This window comes from Diorhabda sublineata, chromosome 2 (genome assembly GCF_026230105.1).
Source record: "Diorhabda sublineata isolate icDioSubl1.1 chromosome 2, icDioSubl1.1, whole genome shotgun sequence".
Classification (NCBI taxonomy): domain Eukaryota; kingdom Metazoa; phylum Arthropoda; class Insecta; order Coleoptera; family Chrysomelidae; genus Diorhabda; species Diorhabda sublineata.
The window spans coordinates 7,907,115-7,931,914 of NC_079475.1; the positions used below are offsets into that span (position 1 = coordinate 7,907,115).

At 31.9% G+C, this 24,800-nt stretch overlaps 1 protein-coding gene across 1 annotated transcript in view; it reads left to right on the top strand.

Annotated features, from left to right (window-relative positions):
• The window catches only part of LOC130453255 (forkhead box protein L2-like), an 80,001-nt gene extending 66,930 nt beyond the window's left edge, over positions 1–13,071 (top strand). Inside the window, exon 5 of the mRNA XM_056792892.1 lies at positions 191–13,071. Coding sequence (XP_056648870.1) covers positions 191–416 — 226 coding nt within the window. The 3' untranslated portion in view covers positions 417–13,071. The remainder of the gene's footprint in view (positions 1–190) is intronic.
• The last annotated feature ends 11,729 nt before the right edge of the window (positions 13,072–24,800 follow it).

Consider the following 24,800-nt stretch of genomic DNA (forward strand, 5'->3'; position numbering starts at 1 on the left):
CCTAGGCAATCCCAAACGAGTTTAGATTTTATGATATTCGAGACTAGAGCTTTAATGGCTGCCAGGCTATCGGACAGAATAATGATCTGTTTAAAGAATTTAGTTTGAACAATACTGATAAAGATTCTTAAAGTTAAGGAGTCTATAAACATTTTGTAATGTTTTTATTAGTGTTTATATTCTTTTTCAGGTACGGTGATTGGATTGGTCAGTCCCAACTTCCTTGTTATACAACTTGCAATACGGCAGCGTACCCCCAACAAGGTTATCCTTCCGCAGCAGCTTTCGGTGCGTGTAACGTACGACAAGAAGCAGCGACCAGATACCCTCCACCTTATTGGCCTCCCGAAGGAGACTATTCACCTGGATCACACGGTTCACCACCAACTGATACACAATTACTACTTCAATGGTGACTCTTGTTGAATAAAGGAATGTGATTTAAATAAAGAGAGGTTGGTTGATTGTCGATAGTGAAGTGTTTATAGGATTTTGTAAAATAATTGGTTTTCTTGTGATTTTTATGATGAGTTTATCTTAATGTAAGGATGCAATGAAAGGTAAAATATAAAATTATTTCTAATTTTTATTAGTATTATCTAGATTTTTTAGAAATTCACTTGATCTTGTTAAGCAATCAAATAAAACAAATTTTTATCTACCAAAGAATTATAATAGTCGGAGAAAAATACTTGGGACTCACCCAAAAGAATTAGTTATTTTTTATACCTAACTAGTTGATCCTTCAAACCTCGTACCGCTCAAAGTATATCATACAAGCTACGGCCTACTGGAATAGTTACCTGTGCAGATTTACTTGAGCATGTCATCCGAACGTCGCACACAAACGAAAAATCGAAAAAGTATATGATAAAACAAAAAAAATGGGTTGAACAAAAAATATAATTACTTCCTAAGCTTTTCTAGCTTCGCGGGTGTTAGATGTGTGTGGAATCTAGCTACGATGTAGTCTCATTTCTCTAAAGTCTCATCCGTTCTTTTTGTTTTATTCCATTTCATCTTAACTTCCTCACTCAATGTTTTCTTGGTCTTTCTTTTTTGCTGTTCTTGTCCTATACTTTCCTAAGCATTTTGTTGTCTCCGTTTCTTATTACAAGTTCAAACCATCTCAGCTGCGCTTCTTCTATTTTAGTACCTATAGGTTTTGTACCTAGATTTTATTATTTCTTATCAGGGTGTCCCACAACAAGTTGAAACTATCTGTATATGGCAAAATACTAGTAAAATCATGAAAATTTCTACGTTTGGGCTTAAGTAGAACACCCTATATATTAATACATTTTTGAAATCTGCGATCTTTTTAACTAAAATATTTTAAAAGATGGCCGACTTCCGGATCTACCGGAAGTCGACTGTAACTTTCTTCTTTCCAATAGAACACCCTGTATATTAATACAATTTTGAAATCTACGAAAAATTTTGTACACTTCTCTCTAAAAACTTTTCTCGAAAAATGCATACTTTTTGAGTTATTAATTTACTTGTAAAAAATTTGACCATGGCAGACCCTTATAAATTATTTTTTTACGAGAATACCCTTAAAGATATGAAAATAGTTTCTGTTCGGTTGCTTTTAGCAAGATTAGACGTATTTGAATTTGAATTTGAAAAAGTGTTCAAAGTTTAACTTCATAAATACCAAATTTCTTTATTTTTTCAAATAGAACCACCCGGTTTTTTCACTTTTTATACACACCCTGTATAAAATGAAAAATTTTTCAACATAGATTCAAATACGTCTGACTTTGATAAAAGCAACCGAATAGAAACCATTTTCATATCTTTAAGGGTTTCCTCGTAAAAAAATAATTTATAAAGGTCTGCAACGGTCAAATTTTTTACAAAAAATTTGATAACTCAAAAAGTATGCATTTTTAGAATAAAGTTTTCACACAAAAGTATACTAATTTCATGTAGATTTCAAAAATGTATTAATATATAGAATAGAACCTGAAGTCGGTTATCTTTTTTAGTTAGTATTTTGCCATATACAGACAGTTTTAACTAGTCTCAACATTCATTTTTTTTATTTCATGAGAAAAGTTTGAAAAAACACACCACACGTGTTAAGTTTAAAACGAAATGAAACAATTCGCGTTTACCGCTATCAATAGTGTATTTGAAGAGTACACTACTAAAATCAGTGCACAAGTGAAAGAATACAGGAATCAACTCAAAAAAGACCTCAGTTTGCAACATTTGTATTAGAATGGGAAACTACTGACGGGGCAACGGGCAACTGGTTGCTAACCTGTTTAAAGAAACTCGACTAGTGGATTAAATAACAACTTGAATCAACTCAAAGGTCTTCTTAATGGACGATGGTTATTTTAGTTTCAATCTAATCACGACACTACTTTTTCACTTCAACAAGTTAGTAATTTGTTTTAGTAGAATTACTTTCTTCATTTATTTATTATTTTTTTTATGAGAAAAGCAAGGACAAGTTATTGAACCCTCTTGTAATTGGAGTAGTACCGTCTGTAGATATTGATCTTGAACTTCAGTTGGTTATAGTGTGCCTTTGTAGCTGATTCCAAAGACTTCTGCAAAGGAATAATTGTTGATTTTATTAATTGACGATCTGAATGTCTGCAGGCAAACTGCTATAGGTGGGATTATGTTGGATAATTCGGAAGAGCATGCGTTTTGGTAGTATCGGTAAAATAGAATCAGCTCAGCGACGTTTCTTCTATCCTCAAAGTTTCTGATCAACGCCTGTAATTCTAATTACTCTCATCTGTATTGAGTCGAACATCCTCTGAAGGTACGAGCTCTAACTATGCGAGCAATATTCTAAAGATGGACGAATAGGATATTTTGTGCATTATTAAGAGAAAAAATTTGACTGGATTCTTTGGTTCGATAGTGGGATAATTTATTTTTTTATAGTTAAACTTGAGAAGGGTGTGTAGAATAGAATTTCTTATCAAACCTCACGTTGTTATAAACCAAAATGAACTATTGTTTACTTTTGCGTCAGGCTTTGGTCACAATTGAATCTGCTGTGTTTGCAGAGACGTATCACTTGTAAGTTGGCAACCATTTGGTGATTTCCGTCACTTTTGAGCTTAGTTCCTTTTAAATTGATACATGTTTATTGGGCCTAACCGTTTATAGTTAGTTAATTATTGTTTATAGTGCTCAGTGTACCATTTTATGATCCAATAGTATCTATATATACATTTAATTATGTTTCGCAAAAGTAATTACAAAATATTTTTAACTTTTCCATCTAGTATATTACGGGATGAGACATGAAGAACTTTACATACTTCTCCCCTAGGAAGTGTACAACATATGATAGAAGGATGTACAGTTCTTCATAGTTAACCCTATATAAAAATACTACAATGTTTTATTTGAAATAAACCTTTCTTGTAATCTTACATTTTGGATTTTCTAATCTTAGTTTATATAATGTACAAATATGGGAATTGTATATATGTTTTATCGTAGTAATACTTTGTTAAAAATTATCTAAATACCCCCGTATCGTTTTAAAATTATTATACGCAATATTGATAAGAAGATCCAGTAATTGTACATTAATATCATTAATTTGGTTTTATACGTCAGAGAAAATGATACAAATTAAACATAAAATTTAAAATAATGTAAAAGTTTTAATTTTGTATTTTTTGCTGAAATGTTTGTGATTGTGAGACTCATAACCTTACTTACAAAACGTCATTTTGTGATTTTTGCAGGGGTCGCTACAGTATAAACGTTAAAGTACTGGAGAGTTCTAAAAAATAATTAGACCTAGCAATTTTTAAATGAGAGACAAATTTTGACGTTTCGACTAGATAAAGACTTAAAGAAAAGTCGAAACGTCAAAATTTGTCTTTCTTTTAAAAATTATCAAAACAAAACTAATTTCAAAACAAAAGAGACCTAAAATCATGAACATTTAGATGCATAAAAATAATAATTACATAATTTGAATATTAATACTCTAAATTAATACATACAACATTTTCTATTACTGAGACAAAAATTATATATTAATAGAGTCGACCAGTGAATTAACGAATCCACCTTCATATTCTTCTTCATACGCTGTTTCAGTTTCATTATCCATCTGGGATACAAGATTCTGCTCTGCCTACTCTTTCCATAATTTACACTCACGTGTTATATTCCAGGCGGTTTGATAGAGTAGCATGTTTTTTTATTTGGAAATATTATATGCCAATACCGGAATGCATCACTATTCTTGTTAAGCGCCTTCACAAAGTTAGACTTATATTTGATGTTCATTTTGCCCGAAATTTAGCCGTTTTGTATATGCCATGACTTCTATTTCTGGAGAAGGTACAAGAGTCAGGTAGAATTTAGATATCAGTAGAGATTGCATATGACTTATGAATTATTATAGGCCAGTAAATAGAGCAATTTTTCTCCCAAAGATTCAACTTAAATTGCTCGTACGATTTTTTTTTGCTTTGTGGTCGTCGCAGTGTGCTAAATCATTACTAATGATCTTATCACCGTCTTAGAGGGGTGCTACCCCCCTAAAATGGAAAAAACGTATTTTTGGGAGGTATTCTCTAAAAAACGTGCAATTTATCAGTTTTGGGATACAAATCCTCCCTCCCCAAATCGATAAAATATCTTTCCTGAAAGTGTTTTCTAGAGATTATCGCTCTTACGTAATGAATATAATCAAAATTGTTAAAAATAGTAAGTAAAAGTTATTGGCGCTAATTCTCCCCTCCCAGGGCCATAGAACCCTCATGTTATCCCAGAAACGTGTTTGAGGGGTATATATGAAAAAATATGTGGAATCACTCGTTTTTTTCATTTATATTGAGGAGGGTACAAAGAAATGAAATCTCGAGAAATCACCATCAAGAAATGGGTAGAACAATATACGAGTATTTATTTAATCATCGAACTCATCATCCCTCTCATAGTCACTATCTGCGTTTTCACAGTCTGGAACTATCACCGCTCGAACTAGGTCCCTGGCCGACAATGTATTGTAAACGTCGAAATAGTTATGTTTTCAGCTACTACAAGATTGGCTGAGTTTTATCTAAAATCCCTTAAAGTAAGCGCATTTTTATAAAGCTTCTCAAAAAGATTAGATATTCCCCTCCAGATTCCACTTTGATTCATGTTAATACGTGCGCTTATTCCTGAGATATCAACATTTGAAGTTATCAACTCTGTCAAGATTTTATAACCGAAAAAAAGCGAACATTCGAAAATAATCGTATTTGAAACCAGCATTACTGGTACCGAATAAATGCTATGGAATTTAAAAATTAAGTACTCGCTACAAAGATAGAGACAAGATTTCAGTGATTTAGAGCAAATATTTATCTTCAAAATGACGTAAGATTCGTCAAAATCGGGCATTTCTATCGAGAGTTATCGATTTTTAATCCCCGCGCTGGTTCAAAAAATGCAGATCGCGAAAACGCTTATCTTCAACAATTTTTTTCAGGAATACGGTGCAATTTGGCGAAATTGTTGTACGAACCTTTTTTTTGTAAAATTTTGTGCCCTTTCTGAATCTACAGTTTTTTTTTGATAAGACAATAATTTTTTAAGATATTCTGAAATTACTTCAAAAAACACCATTTTGGGCACTTTTCATTTTGAAGTCATCTAACTCTGATAATGTTGACTCTGAGTTTTTGCAAAGATAATAATTCCTTGAATTGGGTCTCCTTATTTATTATGAAGAAAATTGTTGAAGAAGTCTCTGAAGAAAAACTCGCTGTTTTATCGTTAAAATAACCCAAAGTTTCGCGATCAAAAAATGACTTCTCTCCCCCATAGAAGTTTAGAGGACCCATCAAATTGTCCAAGGTCAATCATCAATCACTAATAATTTCGGAATGAGGAATTAATTTTCAGAATAAAACTGTAGGGGTAAATTATCGAAAGACTTGACCTGGCTCATAGCAGATGCAGCTCCGACAGAACCATAAATCAGCCTGGTGTTTATAGGCCGAGCACCAGGTACTTTTTTTGCAAAGTTCTGGAGAAAGGATTTTTTTTTAAATATGTTCAGGTGAGTTCCCTGCATGTGAATCCAAGTAGGGGCACCACCTGCGTCAGACGTCATCTTGAAAAACACGTTTCATCGAATATCACGCAAATCGAGCATTGTACCACAAAAATAATACATATCATTTCTATACATAATGATTTTCGCCATCTTTTTTATTTGAAACTTTTTTTTTATATAATGTATAGGTTTTTAATTATAGCGCTCCAAACTTTATCATGTTAACTGTTAACTATATACTTAGCAAAAACAATATTGTCGTAGGATGGACGGTTTACGAGTTATTCAATAAAACGTTTTTTTCAAGATGGCGGATGACGCGGGGCCCCCCATAACGCCCAACTTGGATTTATATTCAGGGGGGAAGTCCCCTGAATATATGCACATAAACCAAAAAAATCCTTCTAGAACTTTGCATTATGAACCTACTTTTTTGGCTCTGGCGCTTGGCCCATTTGTCTATATGTCAAAAAACGATTGGTTTGGAGAAGAAAAATATGACGTGATAGAGTATTTTACGATTAAAGATGATAGGTTGACACATATACAGGGTGTACTACTAAAATATTTTAAAAGATGGCCGACTTCCGGATCTACCGGCTGTTATTTCCAATAGAACACCCTGTATATTAATACAATTTTGAAATATACGAAAAATTTTAGTATAATATTGTTTAAAATTTTTATTCAAAAAATGCATAATTTTTGAGTTATTAATTTTTTTATAAGAAATTTGACCGTTGCAGACCCTTATAATTATTTTTTTACGAGAATATCCTTAAATATATGAAAATAGTTTCTGTTCGGTTGTTTCTAGCAAGATTGGAGGTATTTGAATCTATGTTGAAAAATTTTTTATTTTATACGGGGTGTCTATAAAAAGTGTTCAAAGTTCAACTTCATAAATATCAAATTTGTCTACATTACTATTAAAGTATCTTCTTATTAAATAAACGATATGAATCTATTAGACAGAATTACAGTTTTTATTTCCTATTATATTTTGTTAACTCTTGTTACTGATATTTTGTGTTCATTGTACAAAAAATAAGACTTATAGTCATATAAAATGCATTTATATCAGCGTTTCACAACTTATGGGACGCTCCTTCATAAGCGGCCACCATAACTTCTCGTAGTGGTTGCCAGTACTTAAAAATGAAAAGAAAAACGATTGATAATATTGAAAAATATATGATTCACAAAAATAAAAGCAAAATGATATTCGTTCCGATGTAACAACCAATTAAATTAATAGAGTACACGTTTGAACTAATATAATTAATTATTCTAAATGTGATTAAATTATACCTTAACTTACCGAAAAAAAATAATATTAACGAATCTTAATGTCAATCTTATTTACTCCACAATGACCTTTTGATCCTCTGGAACGAATTTATGGAGAAACTCTCGACAGTAATTGCCGATTTCGGCTCAATTTTTGAGTTCCATTCATTGTCAGGCAGTTTCAACGTCATATTCATGAATCCACGTCTCTTTACCAATAATTTGGGGTATTTAACTACGTTATACAGAATCTATCTTCGGACCTTTTGGTACGAGTCTAGAATTGACCCACTTCGTACCCAAAACATTAACCAAAATATTGTCAGTCCGTCCACAAGACAAGACGAGAGCTTCGACTATCTCTGAAATTCCGTCTCGACCATTTATAAGTACCATTACCATTATATTATAGTCTTCAAAAGAGGAGAATGGTGGACTAGCATGAGTTAAGCTTTGAACGACTTGACGATTTTCACTGAATGCTTTGTGTCACTCAAATATTTGTATTTGTACAAGTAGACTATAAAGTATGAAGTAGACTACTCATAGCCGTAATTCCGTTAAAAATACAAAATTTCAATTCGTTGCTCAGCTTCTCATAAGAAGATTTTATAAAATAAGTAAAGGGAATATGCTCAGATTAATAAGATTCCTTTATACAACACAAAAAAACGGTTCTTTATCTATTTTTCAGTTTTCTTTTTTTTTTTTAAATTTTTACAACTGTACATAGATTGGTTAAATGCCCATAGTATGTTGTTATTATGTAAGTATGTGTAAGTATTCTTCATTTTTATTTTTTTTTTTTATTTAAAAAAAATAATCTTCAGTCTTTATAACAACTCAACCACAAAGAAAACAAAAACTATATAACTTTAAAAATAACATAGTTTCCAAAACAAAACCAAAGTTTTTTATTTTTTTAAGAAAGGGGGGAAACTTTTTTTAAACTGTAACCTAATTTTATTACAAACAGTCTGGATAAACAAAGTTATCGTTATCATTTTTAGCAAAAACCTTTTCAAAATTTCTCCTGTTTTTCAAAATTTCTCAAAAACTATACGATATAGGTACACGAAAATCGATTGAGAACAAAAAGTTAGTATTTTTTTAACAAATATTTTCTTTTTTTAAATTTTCTGTAACTTTTGATATAACTGAGGTGAAGAAGTTTATAAATTTATAGGTTATAAAATTTTTTATATATCTACGTTTTCAGCGACTAATTTGCTTGAAAATTAACGGAGATATGGCAAAAAAACTAAATACAATATAATTTTCCTTTTTAATTTAAAAAGTTTCCTGTGTAATTAAACATTGTACAAATTTTATTAATAATTCAAGTTAAAAGATATAAAAAAATGTCAATTAGAAATAAATATATCAAAAAATTATATTAGTGCGTCTGTAAATATTTTTTTTTCAATTTTTTCCGAAATGGAAGTTGAAAATTGTGAATAGAAAATATTCAAATCGAAATAGATAAAGAGATATCCATTTAAAATAAATAAATCATCAAAAAGAATAAATACGTCTATAAATATTTTTTTGTAAATAAGGAAATATTTATAAGGGTTGAAGATTTGGATGTAAAATATTTGAGTTCAACACAAACAAAATGAGTCAACTTAATATTAGCACAACAAAGTAATTAAATTATATTTTTTTAATTTTATATTAACCGGGGTTGCTTTATAAGGGATAAAATATATCAAACAGAATTGAAAAATTATAAATACTATATTAAAGCATTAAAGAACTTTTATTCAAACCTTAAAAGTATTTTTTTACACATTAATTAAAATTGTAATTAAAATTTTAGTGATTTGTTACAATAAGGGGTAGTTTTCATCCCTAAGAATAATAAGCACACATCAGCCTAGTGTAAATTTTTGAGATAAGGGTAAATCAAGCTTAATTCCAAATTTTCATGTAAAGTGATGCAGGTTCATGGAAATCGGAGGTGATACCCATTTTTACCTTGGTAGCCTGGACTATCATTGACATTTGTAAATATTTTTGCTTCACAGCTCTAACTTTCTACAAAAAACAACTGACAACTACGGATATTTAATTTCTCGATCAACTACCCTCTTTTTGCAGCGTGATTGACGATTCTTGGTTGTTTTCCCCATAAAAAAATAATTTCAAATATCAAATAAAGCGAGTGATGTAGCTTGCAGAAAAGTAGCTAGTCTCCGGCGAATATACCGTTTAAAATTGCGCCCTAATAAGATTGAGAAATGCTGATTTGAGTATGTAGAATATTTAATCTTATCAAAAAAATATATATAACTCTTGTGGTGTATATTTATAATTATAATTTAATATTTAAACCACAAGTCGTAGCATTTAGTAAATTGATCATTAAAATAAAAGGATTTATAGTTGAAAACATCTCGAATTTATTTTGGGGGTGGAAAAAAGTTTATGAGAAATATCTCGCGACCAAAAAAAAAATTATAACAACATCTAAAAATTAATTGTTGAACAAATAACTACATCCATAACCGGAAATTTTTATCGCGGCTCACAAAAATGTGATATTTTCCAATATATTTTTCCTTTATATCAAAACACTTAGTACAACTTGGTAAATCAAAGTTTCATCGTCGCTGTTAAATCTTTTTCCCCTTTAACTTCGCGAGCAAATAATAATTGAGGGAGCTAGATCAGGGCTATAATGTAGGCGTTCAATCTTTCTCAAACCATATTCATGTACAATAGCCATGGAAAGCCAAACAATGGTTTTGCCGCGTCTTTTACCAATAATTTTTTTGTCGCAACTTAGTAAAACAAAATTGTACGGTTGTATTTAATTCCTTCAAATCAAAAGTATACCCTCGCAGTTCAAGAATATTGTAATATATTTTTCGCGTTTTTGGTAACCTTTCTTGGCACGGTCTCTCCTTTTCGATGCCACTCGATAGAATCTTTTTTGGATGTCGGATCATAGTTCCACCACTCGTTACAATTTGGTTTACACTTTCTTGTTGTTGTCAAATATCCCAAATATGAACAGTACCTCTCTGTTAGAAGTTTAATTTCAAGTGTGGAAAAACTGGAAGATAAAAAACGACGTACAATGATCGCCAAGTTTTCTGAACAAAATCAAGATCTGAAGAAATCGTTTACGGTAAGAATTTTGGGCAGAAAAGTCAAAAACATTCTAAAGGAACAGAATGTAGTTTAGAAATCGAGAAAATCTGCACCCAAATATTCTGAGAAGCAACAAATGGAACAAACATCAAAACTGAAAACGAATTTTCGCCCGAAAGGTTTGAAAATCACTATAGTCAACGAGTCATATTTGACAGAGGAAAATGGCAAATAATAAGTCTTATTATTTTCAGAAAGGCGAAGAAATAAATTCAAAGTGTATTTAAAAAGACACAAAAAGCTCAATTCGAAAGTATATATATTTTCTGGTGGTCATTCTTCAACATAAATTTGTTTTTCTGAAAATCCCTTATCCGCCAAAATATATGAAAAAGAGTTTGTAAGATCTAGATTAATGCAGTTCATAAAAAAGCATCATAAAGAAATTTTTTCCATCTTAAACTCGATTTCTTCGGTCTATTTTCCTTATACTAACCCATACCATTTTTCTATCTGTTGATACTTACTTTCAAGAGGATTTAACCAGCTTGATCTATTATGTATTTATGCCACTGTTTGGAATAGAATTTTTGACTACCACACTTAGGGGTACCGGGTACATTAAATCTCAAATATTTAGGGGGATAGAAAACTGTGAAAATATACATTTCTACTTTACATATATCATTAAAAGTTTCTTTGATAATTTGATAGAATTTATATTAATGTTTTAAATAGAGAGAGACAGAAGCAATCAATCAAAAGAAAAAGTAATTGAATTATATCTATTACTGCTTCTATATATTCCCAATAGTTATAAAATAAACGAACTTTATTGATAAGTCTAAGAATGCTCCTAATATGCATCAACTGATGCCAGTTGAAAGTTTCTGGAGAAATATATATGGGAAACAAAACTACACATGAATAATTAAAAGAAAGACAATTTTGAGAAAACTCTGCATAAAATTTGTAAATTTGTGAAATTATAGTGTAGTAACCATCGTTCAATAGAGTAAATTGCAAACAATTAAAACAGTTTGTCTTCACACCCTTAGATCACATCTAATAATTTTGTGAAATCTTCATAATAAATAAGATAACAGGGGGAGGAAGACTTGATGATCCTCACTGTTTAAATTTTCGTATCTTTCAAGCAAATTGATATAGAAATTGTATTTTGATATGATCAAAATATAAAAAATCATATTAGAAAAACTCCTTTAAGAAATAATTACATATATTACATATTTTCAAATTAAGACTTTTTCATTAAGATAGTTTCAGCAAATTATTTTTGATGTAGTTATTTATACCCCTCCCCCCAATTGAAACATTTTTCTAATATATATCCCTCAAATGTAAGATGAATTAAATTTTCAAAAATACAGGCTTGCTTGATACCGTAAAACTAAATATTTCAAACCTTAAAGGCCGCTTGACATGATGCAACACAACGTGGAATGCAAGACGCAAAATTTTTTAATCAAAAGCATGCGAAAATTAAGTTCAGTTGATTGTTTCATGCAAGATCTTGCACTTCCAATTTTATCGTTTTGGTGCAAATTTTATTGCGGGAAAGTTGCACTTTTAGAGAGAAATGAGCTTCTTCATCTAAGGCAGAGGCAGATATAATTATTTCCAGTGATGCAACGACCACTTTTTTCTTACTTACTTTACTAAGGAAGTTTGACATGGTGCAAGACAACGTGCAATTCAATGCAATGCAAGACGCAATATTTCTATTCAAAAGCATGCTCAGGTGAAATCCAGGTTGATAGTCTCATGCAAGATCTCGCACTCACAATATTATTGGTTTGATGGCATTTTCATTGCGAACACGTTGAAATACTAAGGAGAAATGACTTTCTGATCTGCTGATAGTACGTCTCTCCCCAAGAATTTCTTAGTTAGCTCACATTTTATTTTCGTTGGGAGTTTTGTTAACTGTTTCTTCATCCACATATTTGCTCGTCTTTTTTTTTCTATAGCTAAACTAATGTTTCTCCTTGCTCTATCCAGGCAGAAGCAAGGTAGAGACGATATAATTATTGCTAGTCATGCACTTACTTCTTTTTCCTTGTTTACTTTAATTAACTTTGATTTTGTTTCCATTTCTAAACCGCACACAAATACTAAATAAAATGTGAGGTTAGGAAATTGTTTACTTTTACTTATATGGAATTATGACTAGTGACAACCATGATGTAATAGCAAGCGAAGTGCAGCTATGCAATATATTGATCTTGCAATAAATTGCATGCAATTCCTTGCATGTTGTCTTGCATCATGTCAAGCTGATTTAAGGAGCTCTAACGGTTTTAGAGCAAAAAATGTAAGCCTCACTTTTTCCCAATAGAAAATAATTTTATATTTCTTTTTAAGAAGCCCCGCGATGAGGTTGCTGGAAAACTTGCTTTTGAATATCTAATTTGCAATAAGACTGCAAAAAATGCTGAATTGATAGTTTTTTTTAAAATTTCATTATCAAATGAACTTTAAAATCAAACTAGTTTCCTCACTCTGTAACTTAATTGGAAATACTACATTCTAGAAACTTAAAATTAATTCTAAAAGTTACTAAAAACGCTTTTATTGTAATAGCAAATGAAAATTAAATATATAATCCAAACATACCTTGAATTTTTATTGTCCTGTTTTCAAAATTTCCCTGTTGGTTAAAGTTTAAAGTGAAAATTATCAACTGAAAACCGTAGTACGTCTAGCGCGAAGTTCAAAACGGTGTCTTATAACCAAAAATAATACCTAGTGTCCGTTATTTGTTTAATTTATACAATGGCATGTTTATATTTTTTAGGTGAATGCGATAAGTCAAAAATTTGTAAGTAGCGGCTGATTTGTTTATTATTCTTTGACTATGAATTATTACCCGGCGTTTATGATTGTAGTTTAGTCCTAGTTAGGCCTGAGGGACGCAAGAACGTTCTGTGCTTTATAATTTTTCCACCAAGATAGCTGATGGTTAACGAACCTCAGCTACCTAATACAAACGGACCATATCAGTTACGTGAAACAACTTTGCAAGAACTGATTGATAACGAGCCCAGGCCTTCCACTTCATGTACTCTGCAACAGACCAGGAACTGTGCTTCAGTTAACCCATTAGACCAAGACCTATACGAATTGTTTTCGATCTGGAAAATTCAGATTTGTAAGTTTGTAAATGGGTAAAACCAAGGAACTATCGGTTGAAACTCGTTTACGAACCACAAGTCTTCATAGTCTAGGTAAAAGTGAAGTACATCGTGAAAAAATATACATCCACCTGAAGCCGATAGAAAACGTTTAGGACGGCCTCGCCAAAAATGGTAAAGATAAACGTATTTTATTGATCAGTAAACGTTATCTACAACTCACAGGTCCAGAGATATCAGTTGAGATCAATGAATCTAGTGATCTGCTTTGGAGTACTTATACAATGAAAAGGAGATTGAGAGAAGCTGGACTTTTTAGAAGAGGGCAGTGAAGACACCAAATTGTTACAGACAAACCAAAATTGTGCACCGAAATAATATAAGCAAAAGAGAATTACATCGACGAATTAAAAATTGAAATGTGTAGTTTCATTATTACTATGTTGTCCTTTATATGTCCTTTGAAATATATAGATAAAAATCGATCTTATTGTTTTTATTTGACCGGTGGTGTGGTAAGAAAAATAAAATCTCTTTCAGTAAGGGAACTGAAGGTAAAATGGTATATTAGGAAGAACTGGTGGTAATCAACAGAATATATATTTATTTTAGGAACTTTGTATGTAATATACTTATTAGAAATCAATCGATATTTTTTATAAATCTCAAATACAGAGAATAAGAAGATATTGGATGATTTCCAAAATCTTCGATACGGTCCATTTTGCCTAAACAGGAAGGTAAAATGGACCACGTTAAAGGGCAAAATGGACCCAATGACGGACATTCGCAGTCTAATCTACACAACAATGTGCTCAAAGGAGAATAATCGGGCATTGCACCAATACTCGATATGGAAAAGAGATGAGAGCAATAGAAGCACGTCGTCAGATATTAAATCCTTCTTGTCCCTTTCTTCCTCATTTTATAGTATTTTTTTTTGTCTTTGTTCCTTTATTGAACTTCTTTTCAGTTTCAGGTTCAGATTAAGATTATTTTTCACTTTCTTTGCTTCTTATGTTATATCAAGATTCTTCCGATCTGGTGAAGACATTATCACTGCTGTTTTGCCACATCTTTTAGGGACAGATGTTTTTGGAAATAGCATTATCATTTTTGAACTGACAAGAAATTCGCTATTCTCTTCTTTATTCCACTCTATCACAGATGGATTGGTTTCTGAAGTTAATGCTAGGATTTATGGATCTTCTGATGAAAAATCTTTTACAGTGTTTTCAGTTGGCTGTAATTATGTAGAAAGCGATACATTTCTAGATATTGTGCCTCAAAAAACTGACCTTCGAGGCACATTTCCCGAAGTAGACGGCTGAGGCTCGATTACGATGAGTTCCTAGTTTGTTCCAGAGTACTGAGTAGCTCGTGAAGTGGAACGACTGCGTTAGTAATCAATCAGTTCTTGCATAGTTGTTTCAAGTAACTTGAGATGGTCCATTTGTATTTGGTAGCTAGGGTTCGTTAACTATCAACCTTTCACTGACATTTAATGCGATATCAGTTGTAGAAGTCGCCAAAAAATCTACCTCTGTGAAACGATTCTAGGCCAGATGCCTGCGTTTTAGTGGTAGTTTTCTGAAAAACTTCTGAAGCAATTTGAAATTGAGTTATTTAACTTTTCCTCCACTAATTTTTAGCCAATTGTTTGCATAATAAGCAGAGATTGACTTCATAAATCCCACATCTAAGGGTTGAAGACGGTGTGTGCAAAGCGACTGAGACGACAGGAAATATACTCCATGTTCTTGTCCCAAATAAAAAACGTCTAAATTTTTATCCGTCAATTAGGGATTTTCTGGAGATGCTCTTAAGAACAGAATGAATTTCTTGAATCATGCGGTAAATATATCCTTCTGTATCCAAACCAAGATCCTCGTGGAGAATTTCTCAGTAATTTATCCTTCATCCTATGTAAAATACCAACAATCCGCGGCAAACTTTTCGATACCGCAGTCATGCAAGTCTCGTTAACTTTGAAGATTTTTTCGTTGTGAATTTGTATTGCTTTTGATATATAAATCCAACTCTTTTTCTTGCTAAATATCTGCTCAAAACGTCGTAGTTTTTCACAGTCGCTTGTTCTAGATCATTTATTTCCTTATATGTGTTGAATCCTCGTTTTGGTGTAGTCTTTGGTACGTTACGGATTGCAGCTGTCTTTTTGGATTCCATTTCTTTATTTTTCACTGTTTCTCATATTCTCCTCGTCTAATGACTATCTAGTAGTTTTTCTTATATATCTGTTAACCATCTCAAGTAATCAATAAAACAAATTAACGAATTTTATTAGGGCGCTTTTGAATCAATGTCAAATTTCGAGGTTAGGTATTTAACTTGTTTTCATTCTTTAGAGACAAAAATTAGGACAAAACGATGCAAGTGATTGTGTTATATCAATTAATTAACAATATACAGTGCTTTTCAGATAAAAGTCTCCACCTTTAATAACTTTTGTAATACTGGTATTTAGAAAAAATCCAAAAACACGTCAATTTATGTTGGAAGGGGCAAGCATTATGGCATATTTAAACTTACTGGAAAAGCCACCCCCTCACCCCTAGCAACATCCCCTTTATTTTTTTAAATTACTTTTCATATTTTTTATGTAAAATTTGGATACTCCTCTTTGAGCTTATTTCAAAAATGTATAATACTTGTAGGTTAAAGTGGTTAGTTTATGAGATAAACAATTTTTCTTTTAAGAGCACAAATTTTACTTATTATTTACTTTCACCTTATTTGCCTGTACTAAAATGGGTTGTACAACAGTTCAAACTCTTTAATCTTTTTAACTGTGCTATTTATTATGAAGTTACAATAAGTGTTCAAAATGAGTACCATTCACTTCCATACAATGGTATAATCTATTTTGAAATGCCTCTCTGACATTGCTTAATACGGCTGGATTTAATTGTCGACATTCATTTTCTATTCTCTCTCGTAAATCATCCAGAGATTCTGGTTGGGTAGCATAAACTTTTGTTTTTAAATACCCCCATAAAAAGAAGTCTAGGGGTGTTAAATCCGGTGACCTAGGTGGCTAGCCCATCATCTGCCCCCTTCTACCTATCCAACGAGCGGGGAATGTTTCGTTTAAAAATTGTCGGACAGGCATAGCATAGTGTGGGGGAGCTCCGTCTTGTTGAAATACCAGTAAATCTTCGGAAAGGTTATCATCATTTTCTATTATTGTTGTAACATGTGGGTCAACCCCTTCCCTGAGTAACTCAAGATATGATTCACCATTTAAATTTCCGTTGATGAAGAAAGGTCCGACAATGTGGTCACCTAGGATACCACACCAAACGTTTAACTTTTGGGGATGTTGTGTATGGAATTCACGCATAATATGTGGATCACTTTCAGCCCAATATCTACAATTATGCCTACTTACTAAGCCATTTAATGACCATGAGCATTCATCAGAAAAGCAAATATTGTTTAACAATTGTGGATTGTTATTGATAATTTGCGTCATTGATTCGCAAAACTCTAGACGACGATCAAAATCATCTTCATTCAACTCGTGCACCAACTTAACTTTGTATGGGTGGTACTTGAATTTATGTAGAACTCAGAAAACTGTAGAAGATGAAACACCGATCGCTCTACTTATTGTTGACAACGATTGGGGTTGTTGAGCCTCTAAGCTGACTTGCCCTAAAATTGCCACTTGGATTGCTTCGTTATTTACGAGTCCCTCTCGCTTATGCACTTTATTGCAAACAGACCCTGTTGTGGTAAATTTCTCCATGAGTTGAATTACATACTTATGAGTTGCATGTCTTCCATCATGTAATTCGTTAAATATTCTAGCAGCAGCTCTTGCACAATTATTATTTTGGTAGTATAAACCTACAATTTCAATTCTTTCTTGCAAAGAGTAAACCATTTCAGAGAAACAAAATAAATAATGTATCAAATTACACTATCAATAGTGACTACAAATTCTAATTGACAATGTCAAACTTTAATAAAAAGTAGAGTTTTTTGTTGTTTGGATTTTTTAAGTAGAATAAATAGCACAGTTAAAAAGATTAAAGAGTTTGAACTGTTGTACAACCCATTTTAGTACAGGCAAATAAGGTGAAAGTAAATAATAAGTAAAATTTGTGCTCTTAAAAGAAAAATTGTTTATCTCATAAACTAACCACTTTAACCTACAAGTATTATACATTTTTGAAATCAGCTCAAAGAGGAGTATTCAAATTTTACATAAAAAATATGACAAGTAATTTAAAAAAATAAAGGGGATGCTGCTAGGGGTGAGGGGGTGGCTTTTCCAGTAAGTTCAAATAAGCCATAATGCTTGCCCCTTCCAACATAAATTGACGTATTTTTGGATTTTTTCTAAATACCAGTATTACAAAAGTTATTAAAGGTGGATACTTTTATCTGAAAAGCACTGTATAATACAACAAAAGTACAGGCTGATTAAAAATGACGTTTTTTACATCAAAATATGAAAAAAAGCTCTTCCCACCATTATGTAATACTTCTATGTGGTCATTTTCTATAATTGGAAACTGTTCCGACTAAGGAAGGCAAAATGATAACGCTTTCTCTATCCTCCGAGGTTCCAGCTCGGTTCTGCGCACGTTCACCGATACTGACCCACATCGGAGTGTGCGGGTTTGACTAGGTTTACTACTCAACAAATAGATGGCTCTAGTATGTTTCAAAGTAATTCAACCGCTCTATTTTGCCTTTAATTTCCCTACAGCCTGCTTTATATTAAAGATAAGTTTCTCCAAACCGTACCAATATCTTCGAAATATATTCTGTTCACCTTTTTATTTACATAATTTAAAAATATCTTAGATAATGTTATTAAGCTACGCTTATTAATTATTTACTTGTTTATTATTATTATTTTGTCTCGTGTTACTTTATAGGTTTCAAATAGGCTATAATGATAAAAAACCCATAAAAAATTATATCTTATATTGAAAACAAAATATATATCAATCTGGTTATGTATACATTACAAAATAAGCAATCCCATAAAATTAAATTTATTGTGGTCACAAATGTCTAACTGTTATTTAGGTTAGGAAGCGGAGGATACAGTGTTGCCATACGAGAACTAAAGTCTCGATTTTTTTAAATATAAACTTGTTATAGTGCGTGTACGAAAGGAAGGGCCGATGCCATCACGTAAAGAAAATAAATTATATACGTTTTGAAATATTCCTCGTATCAGATTACCAATAAAAATCCAAACAAATTATTTTTAATCATTTTCTTATTTATCAAAGCACAATCTTAGTTCGTTTATTTTGAATATTTTTACAGAGTTGTCTAAATATTTCGAAAAAAGTTTTACAGAAAAGCCGTTTCACTACCGTCAGAAGTAAAACATGACTCGTCCTTGGTGATGATTTCCAAACTTTTAGAGGGCGAAAACTGATTGTGATTTTTGTTCAATTTGTTGCTTCCTAAAATATTTCGATATCATCGATTTTGAATTTGAAGTTTCGGAAATTGATTCCTAGTGTTCCGTGAGCCGCTTCAACTAAAGCTTCTCCCTTCTTTTTTAGCATTCTTTTGCTTTTTTTTCCTGAACCTGACTTTCTTTCAATCGAAATACCTGTCTCAACACTCCGACAGATATCGTAATTTGTTTGTCTGGCGGCTATTCCCATCCTTAAAAAGTGATTAACCTTGAGCGATTTTTATTTTAATAATACCCGCCATAAAGTTTCAACTTTTATTACAATGTGCTTGTGATCGTTGTTGTCATGAAGATTAAACAACTCGTGACGGAAGATTATGCAGCTCTGTACTTCAATTTTGTAATGAAAAACAAAGATTAAGTATTTATTTACGGTGTATTCCAGTAAAAAATATTCTATATTCTAAATACATGAACAAACAATGAAAAATATCACATTTTGTTTTAACCAAACCTAACAGTGCCATTTTTAACCTATCACAAACACCCACTGGGGGTAGAATTTTACCCAATTGCAACTGTGCATTATTATGTTAAATGGAAGTTTACAAATTACAGTTTCCACAAATTTTGAAAATTCATTTCTCCATTTTACATTTGAAGTTTGAAGTTTTTGGAACCGTTGGTGATATTCATGCTAAACACACTGTTTACACTACCACTAACACCCACCAAAGTTATCTTCTTCAGAGACTGTATACTAACGCGGAGCACAACCTTTACCTACCTACTCCACATTCAAAATTATTTGAGGGCTCAATATTTTACAATAAAAAAAATGCACAATCACTTGCCACTTGCGGTTTTCTTCTGTTTATTAAAATTTTATTTCTTTTGTATCTTTATTTATTTTTATGTATTTTTTTAGTTTGTATAAACTTTTGTCTTCAAATTGTAACATTTTATTGAGAATAAAGCCTCTCTCTTTCTCTCAAAAATGCCCCTTATAAAATGAATGTATCATTTTAGCATGCACTTCGTGGCGGTCCTTTTAACTACCCATCTGATGATTTATGTTTGACATTTTTAAGAGTCGGATAGTCGTCGGCAAGGTTGAGTAAAATATCTTGTTTAGTAAATACTATTTAAGTATTTAGCACTAAATGAGGAGTGTGAACGCATGGGGGTGGTGAACTAAATAACATTGGCGTACTCACATAATATCTCGTCATTGCTCTTCAATTCTTACATGAAATTCTTGATGAAAGAGATTGTAAATGACGATAGTTTTCTATAGCTTCTACAGAAAAATATCTCGTTGTGATAAGAAACAAGATAATACCAAAATAATAACTAAAAATAGAAAAAAACTTTTCATGACTTCAAACAATTGATGTGAAATCAATAATTATTCAGACTTTTGATCCTATAACTTCAAATTTGTTGTTGTTTTACAATTCTTAGCTCAAGCTGTTTATGGTGACGTGTCCATCATTGTGAACAATTAAAAAGTTGTTTCGTTGGGAACGAGAGTCATTAGAAGTTGAGTCACGTACGGCAGGTCCTGGAACGTTGACTAGTCCAGAAAATATTAAATTTGTGAAATTAGAAATTGTTCTAAGGGACCAGCGCCTGAAAATGGAATTAGTTGTAGTACAGACCACCGTTTCCAGAGCAAGTGTTCTAAGGATCCTACTCGAGGATTTAATTATGACAAAAGTTAATTCAAGTGGGTGCCTGGAATTTTTAGCGCAGTGCAAAAGCAACGACGAGTAGAATGTCAGCGGTTTTTGAGGCATCGCTGCGAGGTCTAAAAAAGTATAATCCGAAGAGGGACCGTGCCAAAAAAAGGTCACGAAAATCACCAAAAATGATTGTTACAACATTTTTGGACTGCAAGGGTATCCTTTTGATTACCTTGAAGAAATCAACTTTAAGAGGTGGGTCATGACCAGCTCCAGGACACACTGCCCTAATAACCCTTGTCTAACTTCATCCGACTAGTTTTTGTTCTCAAAATAGAAGACTGAGTTAAGGTGTAAAATATTTTACAACGACGATGAAATTACCCAGGTAGTATACGAAAATTTTAACCCTAAAGATGCATCATATTTTTGTAGTAACATAGGAACTTTAACCAGAAGTTCTGAGAGTGAAGGGAAAATATATTTAGAAATAATCACAGTTTTTTTATTCATAATATTTTGTTCTCATGTTAAGCTTAGGAATCATGAACCGCACTAACACCAAAATTATTTGGCTATGACATTGAATGCTTAAAAAATTCCAAATCATCACAATCAAGCTATTGGGCCCGTATGGACATATGGCATTTAGCTATGGGATTATTCCATAAAGCATAACCTAGAAATATGGGGTTAACAGATCAACGTACTAAGAAGTCCTTGATGTTATAGAAACAAAGACCTTTATAGGTACACCACATCAATGTTGAAGCAATGCTTGACTTCAAGAGTTAAAAGAACTATGTCTTTTGAATTGTTTTATGTGTAAATGTAGAGTGTAGAGCTAATGGAAACGATATTATTAGTAAAGTTATCATAACTTTCAGTATTTATCTTTTGTGGTTTTGTTTTGGCTAGATATCCAACGTTTTAGGAAAAATGTATAATACAGACAAAAAATATTCATCATAGGAGACACCCGTACATATATTTTAATGTGGTTGCTTCGTAAAAAAGCTCTCTGCATCCTCGTTTTGAGATAGATCAGCCCCCATAATCGATGTCTAAACCTTCTCACTTATTTCTCGTAACAACATACTATCTCTTGGCTTTTTCTGTCAGTTTTTAACTGCTCTCTATTTAGAGTATTTTATTTTGTCCTAGGCCTGGCGCGTCCATCGAGATTTTGTTCCTTCCCCCCAAATACACACCAAGCACTTCACTCTTCGCCGCTTAGCCCGTCAATTATTTCTCAGTTCGTTATTATCCTCTATCCTCCATTACTAATTTAAACTTGATCCATTATTGTTCTGCTTATCTTTCTTTTCATTTTTCTCCATTTTTCTTCGCCATTTCTTGTTACTGTTGAGTATACCACTTCTGGTCTTATCATAATAATATAGTTTACTATATTATTATTTTTCCAATAATTTCCTATTAGCGTGGAAAGCCCTATTTGCATTCATTATTCTTTCATTGAAAAATCTTTTAGTTCTTCTTTGATTTTAGCATTTTCTTTGTTCATTTTCTTCTCTTAATCTTGCATTTTCCTGTCTTAATTCAAGTATTTCGTTCTTATCTAAAGTATTTCGCTTTTAATTTCCTTTTCTTTCCATTTGAGACAAGCTCAAAGCCACGATACAAGTTTCGATTGAGAATTAAGTCAGTTACAAATGAAATACCAATTCAAATTACATTTGATTTCTAAGAGGTTTTTTTATCCAAAATCATATTTTTTATTACCAAGAAAGTTGCGCTACTGTTATGAAACATATAAGCAAGTGTTAGAAGGGATGGAAGTCGTACATTTTAGATCTGTATCCGGCAAAGAGATATCGAGATAACTGCTTTTCCCTCTCAGCTGTCGTTTTCATGTCTTTTCTTCCTGCAGCTCACCTTTACCAGCGTTAATAAGTTCAGGAGGAGTATTTAGGGTGAAATTTTGATTTTAGAAAATATTGCATGTGTTTCAATATATTTTATGTCGTTTCAAGTATTAAAAAATATTTCTGCCAGAGCAGTAAAGTATTTCGAAGTACTAGGACCACGTTTACAATGTGGCCCAGTACAAGTTTTATATTTTTTTTTTCCAAAAAAGTATTCGTATGAATGAATTTCATAATATTTGCCATTAAACTCGTTATGAATATTTTTCTATGGAAATTCAATTGCTTATAGTACAACTCAATGATTACAAAACAAGCTCTTTCCAATGATCCAGCGATGATTATTTTTGTTGAAATTGATGTTTTTCTTTGTATAGTTTGGATTTTTAACAAGCATAATCGTTAGTTCCGTGATAATATTCCTCACAGTTGTTTCATTTTTGCTGCTATTATTTTATTCTGTGTCTTTTCCTGCAACAGCTATTTCCATACATAATATATATATATATATATATATATATATATATATATATATATATATATATATATATATATATATTCATCACATTCATGGACGAAAACATAAAAAAAAATAAAAATCCAGCGAAAGTCACCATATTTTAAGGGTGATAACATCGAAAGAGTTGGGTTGTGGTAATTTAGGAACTTACCTCTGTAGAATAAAGTTTTTCTTTAAGATACGACCAAACTGTGTAATCTGGCGAATCAGAACTTCTGCACCTCAACCAATGCATCGTTTCAGAAAATGGTTACTCAACCAATTACGACAAATCAAATCAAAGTGCTTCATCGTGCATAAAAAATAGAGATCTTTGCTCTTTTAGCGTTAAATCTGCTAAAATCTTGAATAAGTGATTGGTTAGAAAATCCAGGTACATATCACCATTAAAAGTTCCAGGTAGAATGTGATAACCTATTAACCTGAAGTTACTGCGTAAGCATTAATTTTAAATGAGTGTTGTCTTGTAAAAATTTGGATAGAGGACTTCCGTTCCTTTTTTGTAATGTTTGACGAAAATCCACTGTAACCGGTAGATCATCTGGCAAGAGCTCTTTCCCACTAGACTTGTCTATAATGATAAGGATGTTTCTAGATGATGATATTTTCTTTATAAATGGTTTTTATTGTTCTTGGTCTACCAGAATTTATTTTTTTAAGTCTGACATTCCCAGCTCTTCGACAATGGCTTTCAATGGCTCTAAATGTATTTTTACTTGGTAAGTTTCTTCGAGGAAACTTTTCTGTAACAGCTCCACACTCGCTCGAGGCTCTTAACATGTCAGTATATTCAAAATTTGAGTACATTTTGATTAACAATATCTAATTTAACAAATAACAAGATTTCAAAAATGTAATTATTATTAACTTAACGTCATAACTATCAATGAATGACAGTTTTCTGAGGAAAATTCAGAAAAATTGCTCAGCTATTGCTGTGTAAAATTCAAAATAAAATTTTGAGTTCCAGAACCGCAATACAATACAAAATTGTTTGCTTTATACTAGCTCCAATAGCTCAGTGCCCATACTTATTTAACTTTGAAAAACAAGATTCCATACTGATTAGACTGGATTTTTGTGAACCATTACAAGAAACGAAAGCCCTCAGTCCCATTTCTTAATGTATCCGGTTTATCAATACTTACTAATTAATAATAATAATATTTAATAACTTTATCAATACTCTATATCAGCATCGGTTATTACTTCATAATTTTCAATCAAAATATTCCGAAAACGGTATACAGTATAGAGTTTTATCAAGATTTTGGGTAAAATTACATGATGTTCAAGTTGACGTGAAATTTTCCTTAATAAATCTAGTGAAAAGGTTATATTCAATATTACTTGGTACGAACCGTGTAACTAGCGCCATCTATGGGAGTCAGTCATAAAACAAACTCATTGGATTTTTTCTTCAACGCCGTTTATCTTGAATGAAGATTTTTCACCGAGCAAATCCCAAATATTTTTCTAACTATCCTAGAGAAAGGATTACCTTTTTTTGAAACACCCTGTATACGCGCTTTTTACCTTATTAATGTCTTCTTCTTCTCTTTTTCTTCTTCCGTGTATGAGGCGTAGTCATCTGTTTTATCTTCGACATCCTTGCCTTCTATCCTTCTCCAAGGTTATCGCTCCACCTTTTTGGGTCGGCCGGTATTTTTTTTCTTTCTTTCTTGATAGAACCCATTCGTTGACGTCAT